This window comes from Coccinella septempunctata, chromosome 3 (genome assembly GCF_907165205.1).
Source record: "Coccinella septempunctata chromosome 3, icCocSept1.1, whole genome shotgun sequence".
In the NCBI taxonomy this organism is placed as follows: Eukaryota; Metazoa; Arthropoda; class Insecta; order Coleoptera; family Coccinellidae; genus Coccinella; species Coccinella septempunctata.
Window position 1 is genome coordinate 3,887,400 of NC_058191.1, and position 12,771 is coordinate 3,900,170.

At 38.0% G+C, this 12,771-nt stretch overlaps 2 protein-coding genes across 2 annotated transcripts in view; one reads left to right on the forward strand and one right to left on the reverse strand.

Moving 5' to 3' along the window:
- Nucleotides 1–12,214, forward strand: part of LOC123309731 (lipase 1-like) — a 33,640-nt gene extending 21,426 nt beyond the window's left edge. The window contains exons 5-8 of the mRNA XM_044892964.1: nt 1,985–2,143; nt 2,200–2,284; nt 2,526–2,671; nt 12,041–12,214. Coding sequence (XP_044748899.1) covers nt 1,985–2,143; nt 2,200–2,284; nt 2,526–2,671; nt 12,041–12,199 — 549 coding nt within the window. The 3' untranslated portion in view covers nt 12,200–12,214. The remainder of the gene's footprint in view (nt 1–1,984; nt 2,144–2,199; nt 2,285–2,525; nt 2,672–12,040) is intronic.
- Nucleotides 6,916–9,013, reverse strand: LOC123309730. The gene has a single exon (XM_044892963.1). The coding sequence runs from the start codon at nt 8,963–8,965 to the stop codon at nt 6,977–6,979; it is 1,989 nt and encodes a 662-aa protein (XP_044748898.1). The 5' UTR covers nt 8,966–9,013; the 3' UTR covers nt 6,916–6,976.
- Nucleotides 12,215–12,771: the final 557 nt, after the last annotated feature.

Sequence of the window (12,771 nt, forward strand, 5' to 3'; positions counted from 1 at the left end):
CAGTCAATTCTAAGTGAAAGAGGAAGATGCATGGCTAACCTAAATAATTTTGACTTGAAATAAGGGAGAAGAGCCATTTCAAACTGGTTTATTATTCTGTAACTGTAATCACAGAAAAAACCAAAAATTTTATATTCCGATAAATAATTTTTACATTTCATAAATCGTTTTTTTTATTTATAGGAGGAAACTGAAATTCGATGTTCCGGAATTTCAGTTTTCTTCTGTGGTTTCCGGAATTAAGGCTTATCAAGCAGTTCGAAATTGCTCTCTACCATATTTTTGATGACTTTAAAAGCTTTTATACAGAAATATTCCGAAAAGTTTTCCCCATTCTTTGCATGACAATCCCAACAAATCTTAAACCGTTGAATTTCTCTCCAAAAGTGTGGTATACTGTTGAAATTTACATAAGATCAGCTGTCTAACGATGTGAAGATATACTGGGTGCGCCATTCGACATAAGAATAACCGTAAGATACTGTTAATTGTTATTAGTTTTTCATAAAGGTCAGACCATCACCGTGAGTCACCCTGTATAGCTAGTATAATGGATTTAAACGTTGCCGTAGTTCGCTTACTGACTGAGTTGAAGAAGATCGTCCAAAATAGGCGATTGTGCTAAAAAACACCGATGCTATATGATGCTTTCGAGGGCTGGAATAAGAATAAGATTGTGGTGACAACTGTGAAAATATTTGTGACTAATTAAGACGAATTTCATTTTGAACTAATATTCTATATTTTACACTTGTGTCCTAAAAATATTTCTATCAATTGGTGTCAAAATGAACCATTTCTTCAAATCGTTGAAGTTGCTAAATACCTTATGAGAAAAATGTGGCAATCCTGAGTTTCCATTTCCACCCAAAAATCGAATGGGTCAATATTCTAAACGAAACCATATATGGTTGATTAGGTCATCAAGAGATTGTTTCATTTGTTTGCCATTGCGATAATTCAGATCACAAATAATGAACGGTCGTATTATTGGGATATAGTATTTCAGTAATAATTTTTTAATTTTCCTACTTCAGCATCATTTTGAAAGAAAATGTATAGGTGATTATTGGTGAAACGCTTCATTCCGACCAGTTCTACCATCTGTTAAAAGAATTAAATACACCCTACGTCCTACGTATGTATGAGATTTTGTACAAACATTTGGCTCTTAGAGAGGGACATCTGCTCATTGAATTCCTCTATTTTAGACAGATGCCGACAAAATTATGTACCACTTTATTGCATCTAAATAAGGCATAGTTACAGATACGGAGTGCTGGATTTATCCATATGATCGAAAAAAAAAACCCATCGACAGTTTCAATTGCAATTTGAAGAAAGACTAATAAAATTTACTCTTTCTCGAATCGTAAAAAAGCCATTTGCTGCATTTATGTGGCAATTGTGGCTTTCGAAAATCAAAAGATCAGCTCAACATAAGGCCACCTGTTGGGCGTTGGCCGAAGTATTTTTGATAATTGAGAAAAATCAATTCCAAACGACAAATTATTTTGCATCACACACAAAAAAATGTGGGGATTTGGACACCAAAAAAACGGATTTATGTTCTTACAGTCCCAAATATGCACTGCATCATTTCTTCTTATTTCCATTAATATAATAGATTAACTATGTGGACAAAGATTTTCATCGCCTGAAGATACAGTTGAGGCCTTCAAAAATCATGTTTTCTGGCTGAAAAAGTGCTTCGAAGGGTGGTTCAACCGCATGTGAAAGTGTATTATTCTCAAAGGCGAATCTTTAGAAAATAAATAAAAATACACGTACTTTCTCGATACATAAATACAGCAACCCTCATAGATGGCACCATTGTATATTATTAATTGAATTCAATTTAGATTACGTGTGGCTTTTCATTCCTTTTATGTTTTCTTCTTTGATTTAACATCATATCATGCTTATGTAGCACATCATCGGAAATGTTCTTTAAATGTTTTCTTCTAACTTTAGTCTACTTCAGCAATCGGTGCAGTCAAGAAATATCCATGAAGTTTTTCCAAGGAGAAAATATTTTTCGAGACTGATAGAGTATTTGTGCCAGGATGGAACGTACTTCCAAAAACTTTGCCTTATGTTCATTTTGAACTTCGTTGGTGTGGATTATGACCAGTTCAATGCGGTAAGGAGACTTGAATCCTGAGAAAAATGAATCAATAACCCCAATTTGATTTTCAGACTCTTATTCCTAATTTTGCGAAGTACTATCCGGCTGGAACATCTTTATGTATGGCTTCAAATTTATACCAGTTGTTCACTACGGGTAAGAATATCCACAAACTGATTACAAATCAATTTTCATGCATAATATAACTTGATGAATCAGTAATTTTCACTGTGATCTTGCAAAAATTGGGAAATTCAGAAAAGTCGAGACAAGTCAATTTTTATTTGGAGGGTGGGGGACTTTCGGATGCGAGTGTGTGGGTGTATGTATCATCATTCCTATAATCTTAGTTGCAACTCTATTAAGAATTTTAGAATACAATTATTTATTATTTCAGGTATCTTCACAGCGATGGACTTCCAAAATAAATCTGAAAACCTTCTGCATTACCGAACTGAAATACCTCCCTCTTATAATTTATCAAATGTTGTTCACCCAGTAACACTACACTACTCAGATGGGGATTACTTAGTTACCAAAGATGTAAGTAAAAATCAATGGATCCATCGCGAATCAAACAACCCATGTTCTGATTGTAAATGATGGATCGTACCATTTTTTATTGAGATAGGCCTCGTGCATTTCAAGATACGACTTTCAACTTTTTTTCTTATGATGGTACCATAAAAATATTATATAAATACATATTCATACAAAGATCTCAATCCCGCTTGAAGAAGAAGCCAAATACCTATCTGTGCCTTGCCCTGAATGAAAGCTTGACTGGAACTGCTATAATATATGAGCACATAAAGTCATGCACAAAGCCCGACATTTCCTCTGAGCCTGTCAAATTGTCGGAGTTATCAGATGATCTAGCCAGAGGTACGGCAGCATCTATTGGTCGGGAACCAACTTTTAGAAGTTCCAATTCCTCAGTTAGAGGAGATTCATTCATTCATTCGTTACTGTATCCTCTTATCGAGAATGAATCTACAAGAAGACTAAAAAATCAGACTATCGGTGCGATCAAAATAATAATTTCTGAGGCCTACTTACGACTGTGTGCCATTATGTGACTGAAGAGACCCAACCTTGACCCACAGATCCTTCCACACTCCAGGCATGGATGGTCACCAACCAGATCTGGCCGCTGCTGTATTCTTCTCGAATCTCCATTATAACTGTAGACCAAAGACCTCTACTGTGATGTGTCTAAGGCTAGTTGTTCCCAGTTATGAATGACACTGATTTCAGGGATTGATAGAGTATATCCTTAAACCGCTTATACTGGCCTCCTGATTTCAGAGTGAATTCGACATACAGAGCTAGTTTGGTTAGTCTTGTGTCTTGCATCCTCAGGATGTGGCTGCTCCAACAGAGTCGGGTCCTCGTTACTTGAGTCTTAATTGTTGTACAACTCGCGCGTTGCAAGACTTCTGCATTCAAAACTTTGGTTGAGTTCGGCTTAGCGACTTTTCGACTCTAAGCATGTCAAGTGTATTTCAATCGCGTTCGACTTCGATCTCTGAGTATTCCCTTTTCTGTTCGGGTCGAGACGGAGCATGTTCTCCGATCACGCTCGTACTTCCCCGAGTTTGCTGATAGAGAACGATGGGGATCTGTCAAGTGTGAAGTTGTAACTGCCGTCAGTGACAAAAACTAACGAGTACCTCTTTGAAAAACTGCCCCTGCCGCCGTAATAGAAAACAAAATGATTTTTTCGGACGGTTCAACTGAATATGAAGCAAAAATCTCGAAGTTATTGACATTGGAATGATGCCCTATTTGAGAAAATTTGAAGATGTTTTTCAGATTTCAGAAAAATTTTCTGCGGAATCATTGAAGCAATATGTAGAATTCAATCTGATATTGAAGACGAAAGTTGGTACCATTTCAGATGCCTTTACTTTCCTCTTCCTCATAATCCAAAAAGAGTTCAACACCAAATCTTATAGCATGGTTCAAATTCATTCCGCACTTTCAAATATCAGATAAACTTTCAAACAAACAAAAATCAAATAGTACAAATAATACCATATAAATATGACTAGGATATTACTATTTATTTCTTGGTATATAATTGAATCACACAAGCTAGCAGCACCTCTAGTCAATGGTGACGGCAAACTGAGCTCAGCACAATGAGGTCAGTACCCAGTACCAAATTTCTGTTAAACGTTGGTCGTTGTTTTTTTGAGCTCCGAGGAACTGCGGGAATCCTGAAAGCACCCAAAACAATTTTCAAATCTTCTCATTCTTACATATGTCGTGTTCTACCATATTTCGAAATGATCACTAATTGTTTTTACAAATTGCACTTATCGAATGCATATTATGCATATTACGTCGTTGGTTTTCACCAATATTTCTATAAAATTATTTTCGGAGTGCCAAAATAAAGTTGTCAACTCGTCTTGACAACCATTTGAAACTCCTAGGTGATGTCGACAGGGAACTCCCAATACGTTCGGGTTTGAAAATGACCGGGAACGAGATCTAATAATGGCGTCACGTTCCCCGTGCTCTCTCCGTTCGATCTGTAGAACTTCAAGCCGAACTCAGCCTTTGTGGAACCTTCTGATGTGCATTATTTGTCTTAGATGACGTTGTTGCGTTTGTTCAAGCTGTTTAATATGTCGACTGTTGTAGGGCGTCCAGCTTTCGCTTCCGTAAAGAACAGCCGTCTTGGTCTTCAGATTGAGGTCGTGATTTTGAAACACTCTGTCCTTTAGCTTTCAGAATGCCCGTGATGCCGAATCGATACGGTTGTCTATTTCCGTGTCCAGGTTAACCCTAGTATTCATGAAGCTTCCCAAGTATTTGAACTGCTCGACCTGTTCTAGAGTTTCATTCTCTAGGCTGATATCTGTTTGAAGGCTTTCTGGCGGCCTTACCAGGATTTTGGTTTTGTCCATATTGTGTCTGAGGCCTAAAGTTTCGTATATATGTTTATAGGTGTCCAACATTATCTGTAGATCCTCTGAGCTGCTAGCGATAAGGGCGTAGTCATCTGCATATTGAAGTTCCCTGATAAACTTTGTACGGGTTTTTGCTCGGAGGCGCTTCAGGTTAAATAGGCCTCCATCAAATCTGAATCTTATTCCAACACCTCTTACAGGCATACTTATATCAGCAGTTATCGAGATAGTTATGGCGAAAATATTGAACAGTAAAGGCGCTAACACGCAGCCTTGTTTTATTCCAGAGTTGGTTAAGAAATGGTCGGTTCTAGAGCCATTATGCTGTATTCTAGCGGTATTGTTGGTATGGAGGATCTTGCACACTGCTAAGAATTTTTCGGGTACTCCAAGGCGGGCCATAATTCTCCATAGCGCTCTCCGATTCACCGAGTCGAAGGCCTTACTTAAATCGATGTAGGCTGTATAGATCCTTGATTGTTGTTCACGGGCCATCTCTTGCAGCTGTGGCAGTGTAAAAATTAGGTCCACCGTACCTCGATTGGGTCGCACTGGGTTTCAGGTAATAGCTTTTCTAAAAGTAGAATCAGATGATTAGCCATAAGGCCTGCCGCAGACATGCAACTTTTCAGTTGCGCAACAGTTGGATTGCAAGCGGTTCGAGGGCGCACACAAAGGCAATCGCTGCAACTTTTCAGTTGCATGTCTGCGCGGCCCCATATAAATTCGTTGTGCTCAATTCTGCAACTAAACAGTTGCAAAACTGAAAAGTTGCATGTCTGCGGCAGGCCTAATCTTTACCGGCCCACAATAAGCAACGATATGCCCCCGTATGTGTTGCAATTTGACGTATCGCCTTTGTTCTTATAGAGGTTGATAACAAAGCGTCTATGAAGTCTTGGTGCACATCTTCTTGTTCCCAGATCTTTTGGAATGGTGTGAGGAGACTATTATTGACAATATCTTCATCCAGGGCTTTGAATATATCCGCTGGAACGCCGTCTAGACCTGATGACTTATTATTTTTCATATGGCACTTATGATTTCCGACATTGAGATTCCGTCATCAAGCGATTTGACGTATCGCCTTTGTTCTTATAGAGGTTGATAACTAAAGCGTCTCTGAAGTCTTGTGGCACATCTCCTTATTTCCAGATTTTGCGGAATAGTGCTAGGAGACTATTGACAATGTCTTAATCCAGGGCTTTGAATACCTCCGCTGGAATGCCGTCTAGACCTGGTGACTTTCATTGATCATTTTTCATATTTTTTTATCGCACCTATGATTTCCGACATGGAGATTTCGTCATCAAGCGATGTCATCGGACTATACGCCGGGAGCCGGTCTGAAATGGATAAATCTGAGTCGGTTCTTTGATTCAAGACCTCAGAGTAATGCTCCTTCCATATTTCGAGAGAGTCCTTGAGTATTGGCTTAGCCGACCCGGTCGGCGCCACTAGCATAGGTCCATCTCTGTATCCCCAAAAACACATCAACTACTGGGTAGAGATCCCTAAAACCAATCGTGGCAGACAGAGTCTTTGGCTCTCTCAAGCTGAATATAGTAGAGAAGCTCATGAATCATCCCACTGTGCCATCTCTTTTCTCAAGAAGAGGGGAAGTCTAGCACTTCAAGTTTGTTTGTGTACCACAATAGACCACTTTGGTCGCGGTGCCAGGTCTGGTGGGGTAGTGAAAATTGTTCTCAAAAATGAAATGAATAATTACACAATGAGTGTACGATGATATTTTCTATTTATTTTCATCTTCTTTGCTGTTTCCATCCGTTGCCTCTCTGTAAACTTTTTGGCATTTAAAAATATAAAATATGAATTACTCTACATATACTGCGAAAAATGTAGAAATTCCACTTACAAATTTTATGTGCGCAAAAATATAATAATATCGAATAATTGAAAAAAAAATTTACACTTCAACCACTTCGACTTCTTCGCTTATCTTCACATTACTTTTAACCTGTGACGCCTTACTACCTTCTCTTTTCATCTTCTTCTCTTCCGATTGAGTACTTTTCGAAATGGAACCTTCAGGTTTGATTTCAGTTACTGACTTCTCATCCTCTCGATTCACGTTTTTATCTGATTTCGAAGATACACTGCCTGCGTCTAACTGATTCGGTGTACTGAAGGATACAGCTAATTCTGTCTCCGTTGATGTTGCTGTAGTTGAAGTGGTTGTAGTTCCCCCTTTACCTCCTTTACCCCCTTTACCTTTTTTCTCCTTCTTGGGTTTCGGTGGTGGCAGAGCAGTATCGGGATATAGTTTCATGTAATCGGCAAGAAGGAGCTTAGTGTCTACTTTCGTTTTTCCACTAGCGAATGCTTTCTGTAATCCAGCCAGTAAATCCAAATCGAACATTTTGCCTTTCTTCTTCTTCCTTATGTAAACTTCAAAATCATTTTTCTCCATGATTTCCTCCGGAAAAGTTAGCGCGATTTGTCCGAAATCTCGTTTCGCTTTCGCCTTTTTCGGTGCTAATCCTAAGAAATGACACCGTTTGAGCAAAATTTCCTTCATCTTTGGACCTTTCACTCTGAAATTTCCGATAACTCCACCGTAAATCAGAGTCTTCCCAGAATTTTTTATCTTTTTTAAATTGGCATTGAATGATTTAGGGAAGTACAAATTTTCTAAATCGAGTATTACCAAGTTGCCGCTTTGAAGTAGAACTGTTCCAAACGCTGCAACTTCCTCCACACTCAAAGGGTTATTTCCGAACTTCACGTGTTTCAGAGTCAAATTTGCTGTTATAGCGGCTCTCAATGCTCCTGCTGGCGGTCCTTTGAAATTATTATTACTCAAGTCTAAAAATTCTAATGTTGTTGATTCCCGAATGTATTTCCCCAGTTCTTTGGCTACTACTATAGATTCTAGAGCGTTCCAAGATAAATTCAAAGATTTCAAACGGGAATTGCTCCTCAAACCTGCACCTATCTTCTTGAAACCGTCATCGTTGCACAATGTATTCCACTCCAAATTCACATCCTCTATAACTTCATGATCGGTGAAAAATTGTTGAAGGACATTGGCGGAAGCTGATGTTAAATTATTATGTCCAAGGTTGATCTTCTTCAAAGATTCATTGTTCCTGAATGTGGATCTTAGGCTTCGAAGACCCTTATCACCGATCGAATTGTAACTGAGATCCAATTCCTTCAATGTTAAAGTTGTCTGAAGACCCTCATTCAGGGCGTGGGCTCCTTTCTCACCAATATCGCATTGTTTGATATCCAACTTGTATATACTTTCGTTATGACTGATCATGTTACTCAACAAATGAGCACTTTCTTCGTTCATGTAAGAATCTTGCAAAAGTAGTATCTTCACGTAAGCATTCATCTCTAGAACGTGAAAAATTGCCCTGAATTCGTTATGCCTCAAACCGTAGTACCTCAAGTCGAGTTCTTCCTGGTCTAGTGATGCTAAGACTCTTTTCAGCGGAACCACATTTAGCTGCTTGCATATTCGCAGATACCTTTCTCTTCCTACGTCGTTGTCTATTTCTAGGGGTGGCTCAAACCTGTAAGCTTCGAATATGCCAGGATCTTCAAGTTCGGGAAAGTAGTATAGGGGATTGTTGAATATGGAACTACTCGATAGTTCAATCTGCTTGAAACATTTCATAGAAGAACTGTCGAAGTCGATTGAATCGCCATAGTACTTGGTCGATGAGGAAGAAGACTTTTCCTCTTCAGTTTCCTCGAAATTTGGAACCGCTTCTTCGCTACTGTCTGAATCTTCATTATCCCCAAGTGATGAGCTCGACATGGACAAAAAACAGATCAAATTAAAAAAAAAAAAAACAGGAAATACTATATTACTTAAAGAAGTGTTGATGTGACATAATAGTATGTTGAAGTATAACAAAGAAACATGGAAGTTCTTCTTCTTCATTATTCACAGCTTCTAAAATTTTCGTTTGGTTGCGAAGCTTTAAACCATATTTGCATTTGCTTTGAATGCTTTGAATGTGTTCTGTAATTATGGAATGAATTGGAAATTAGAGCAAACGGATTTTTAAAGTTATCCTATTTCATTACATCACACACGTCAGTCTAGGATGACGCAGATCTGGAATCAGCATAGTGAGGCAGTGTACCCAATTTCTGGTGATGTCTGGTATTAATATTTTTGAGATTTTAAGGAACTGCAGGAATCTTGGAAGCGCCAATCCGCAAGAAATTGTGTAACTCCTCCAAATTTGAAGAATGTCGTGCTGCAAAAAACACTTTATGTGAAAACAGTCACTAATTATTTTCACAAATAAATCTCAAACATATATTTCAATTATGACAGATGGTTTTTATAAATATCTTCATAAAATTATCCAGTTTTGGAGAGCCACATTTTAAATATTTTTTTCAATTCTCCTGACGATAGATCAATGAAATCAATCAGTAGCTTCATTTGGAAAATACTTCGGGAAAGTATAAATAAACGACAAAACCGTAATTTCTTTATTTTCGTCATCCACGAGATGTTTACTAAACGTTTTGTTATGAAATTAATCAAAGTTCCTTATTCATTGTTCTATTTGGTGATATTTTGATGACCTAGTTCGGTTGAGAGGAACTCCCTATTGAAGTCTCATAGTTCTATTAACAATTCTACTGATACAATCATAACTCTCAGGGAATCTTTGGAATGAAAAAAAAATTGTTTTTTGTGTACCTATACTAGAGCGTGTCAGATTTTTATACTGATGGTTGATCTCGGTGTTGCAGACGTGTTCACCCATTAATCTGACGCTAATTAAGGGGAGTTGACAGTTTGAAAATGATAACAATGAAATTTTTTAATTATCTTTTTTCTATGTACCTCTAATCGTGTTTGTATTCATAATGAATGCCATTTTACATACTCTAAACAGTTTTCGAGCTAGAGGATGAGGAGCGCGAGGAGCTTAGTAATACATGCGAAAGAGCAAGGTCAATATAGAGTCAAAAACGTTCTAACGTAGAAAACATTGCTTCGGACAAAAGTTGTAGAAAATGTTATGCTCCACAACTTTTAAAATGAATGCGAAAACGATTTGAAGCCCAAGAGAGGAGATAATTCGAAAGTACTCATTTTTGTGACCTTTATGGAAAATTTTTATTTTTGTCCTTGCTGAAATTGACAATTATATTTTTTCTATTATTCTTGCATCATTAGCATCAAAATAAGAAAAAAGCCACTACTGTCGAAAAAGTAAGTACAGGTGACGTTTTTTTTTGCAAGTTTGGCGCTGTCCCACATATTTTCGTCACGCTTAAATTGTCAGATTAAGAAAGTACATAAATATATACTTTTCAACATATGATTAACCACATTCATCTTAATCTCACACGCTCGAGTATGTACACTGCTTGTTTTTTTTTTACTATTCTGACAGGCTATCCTAGCCAATTCCTCCTATATACAGGTCTAATTTTTCGTAGAGGTACTCTACAGGGTCCAAGATATCTCGTTATATTAATCTGACACCCTTGCTGGTTTACTGATGGCTCCAGAACCAGTCAGGGATCTGGAGCCGGAGTCTACAGTCGTAGACCGCTGACCGAACTCGGTGCCAGTCTGGGAAAGTCGGTGACAGCATTTCAGGCAGAAATCTTCGCCATTGATCTATGCGCCAGCCATTTGCTCAACATTGGTTGGGCGGGTAGGTCAATAAAAATCCTAACGGATAGTCGAGCTGCGATTAGATCTCTCGCAGCAGACAAATGCAACTCGGCACAGGTATTTGAATGCAGATCTAAACTCTCCAAATTGGGAAGTTTAAACAGACTGCAACTGGTTTGGGTACCTGGACACTCTGGCTTCAGAGGCAACGATGTATCGGATGCTCTAGCCAGAGAAGGCGCAACATCAACGCTTATTGGCCCGGAACCCAGTATAGGAATTTCCAATTCCTTGATCAGGGACCGGAACAACAGCTGGATAAGGCAAAAGGTCCTGGAGTACTGGCGCAACCGTCCTGGACTGCGTCACTCGCATAGGGCTATTTCAGTGCCTATCAGCCCATACACCAGTCGTTGGCTAGGATTTTCTAGAACAAATCTGAGATCTATAATGGCGACTTTCACAGGACATTGTAGACCCAGAGCCCATCTCAAAAAGCTTAACATCGTCAATGATCCGCTCTGCAGACTCTGCTTAGAAGAGGACGAAACGATTGAGCACATCCTCTGTGACTGCCCGGCGGCAGACAGGGTCAGACATGGAGTATTTGGTTCTCTGAAGATGATCCTAGAGGAAGTCAAGAATCACTCCACCTCCTACATCATCTCCTTTTTGGACAGGATGGGACTGGAGGGAGATATCTTGATCTACGTGCTACAATAGACCGCTTGGTCGCAGTGGCAGGTTTGGTTTATCCGTCCAACACACCCAGCAATCAGTAATCTGACACGCTCGAGGAAGTCCCAAATTTTCCTCTTGGGCTGCTCAACAATAAGTGAGAGAGTTTATTTTCTCAGTATCATGTCACAGGCCTGATTAAGGTTCCAAAACCTTAAATAATAAAATAATATTTTTTATCTTTCTGCTAGGATTCTGAAACGCTGTAGGTACATACCAACAAAGTAGGTCTGGGAATATTGCTTAAAAGGAGCGTCTGTGCCTCTATCCAAAGTCAATTGAATCTATCAATTCATCGTTTTGTATTTTGCGAGAACGAGCTGATGTATTTTTGTTTGTTTAATAGCTCATTTATATTCGAATTTGATGTCAATTTCACATCCTTTTAATCTTCAAATTAAGTTCAGATATAAAAGATAAATTTTCCAAAGTCTATACAGCGTATCTGACGACGAATACCTTAGAATTCTTGTTGTTTTGACCTATGCAGCAAAAAAAAAGTGTTTCACTTGATGAAATATTTTCGGTCATGACTCATGACTGCATGAAAAGAAACCAAATGCAAATAAAGTAGTATAATAAAAAGCACCTTGAAATTGATCGAATTAAGCAATCTTTTTTTTTTTTCAGGATATAGATATGTTGGCAGAAAAGTTACCGAATGTGAAGGATAAGCTCAAAATCCCTTATCCTTCCTTCAACCATTTGGATTTCATGTGGGCCATAAATTCCAAGAAATTACTGTACGACCAATTGTTGCTGTTACTCAATAAATATTTGGAAAATTGATTCTTGTTTCACTTGATAGTTTATAGTTTCGAAATGTTGTTAGTTTTATTCTGTAGATGGGTTGGATTTTAAAGTGACATAAGTCTCAAAAAAATGAGTTTATTACAATAGTTTCTGGTGTGGATCTACAATTCTTTTGAGATCACAGTATCTTCTATATTTTTACTTGTACTTTGAGGTTTATATGGATTTATGCATTTATATTTTTATATCATTCAACAGAAGCCCCCAAATTTTCTAAAAAAAAATAATTTCATATGGAACCGAAAAAAGATATAAATCAACATTATTTCATCTAAGGACCGGTTGCATAAATCTGTTGATCTGTAGTTCACGACAAGAAAATAAAGGTAATATATAAGTCGTGGAATACGATTCATTGTTGAGTTACAGATCAACAGATTCATGCAACCAGCTGCGGCCTTAATTCTGTCCAAATCTCTTCAATATTTCAATGTTGATGGTGCTTCACAATATACACATACTACTATAATGCTTTCTGACAAAACTGTAGCTGTTCACAGTACACCAAAATTTTTGATTTTTAATAATTAAGTGCTCACGTAGGAAGA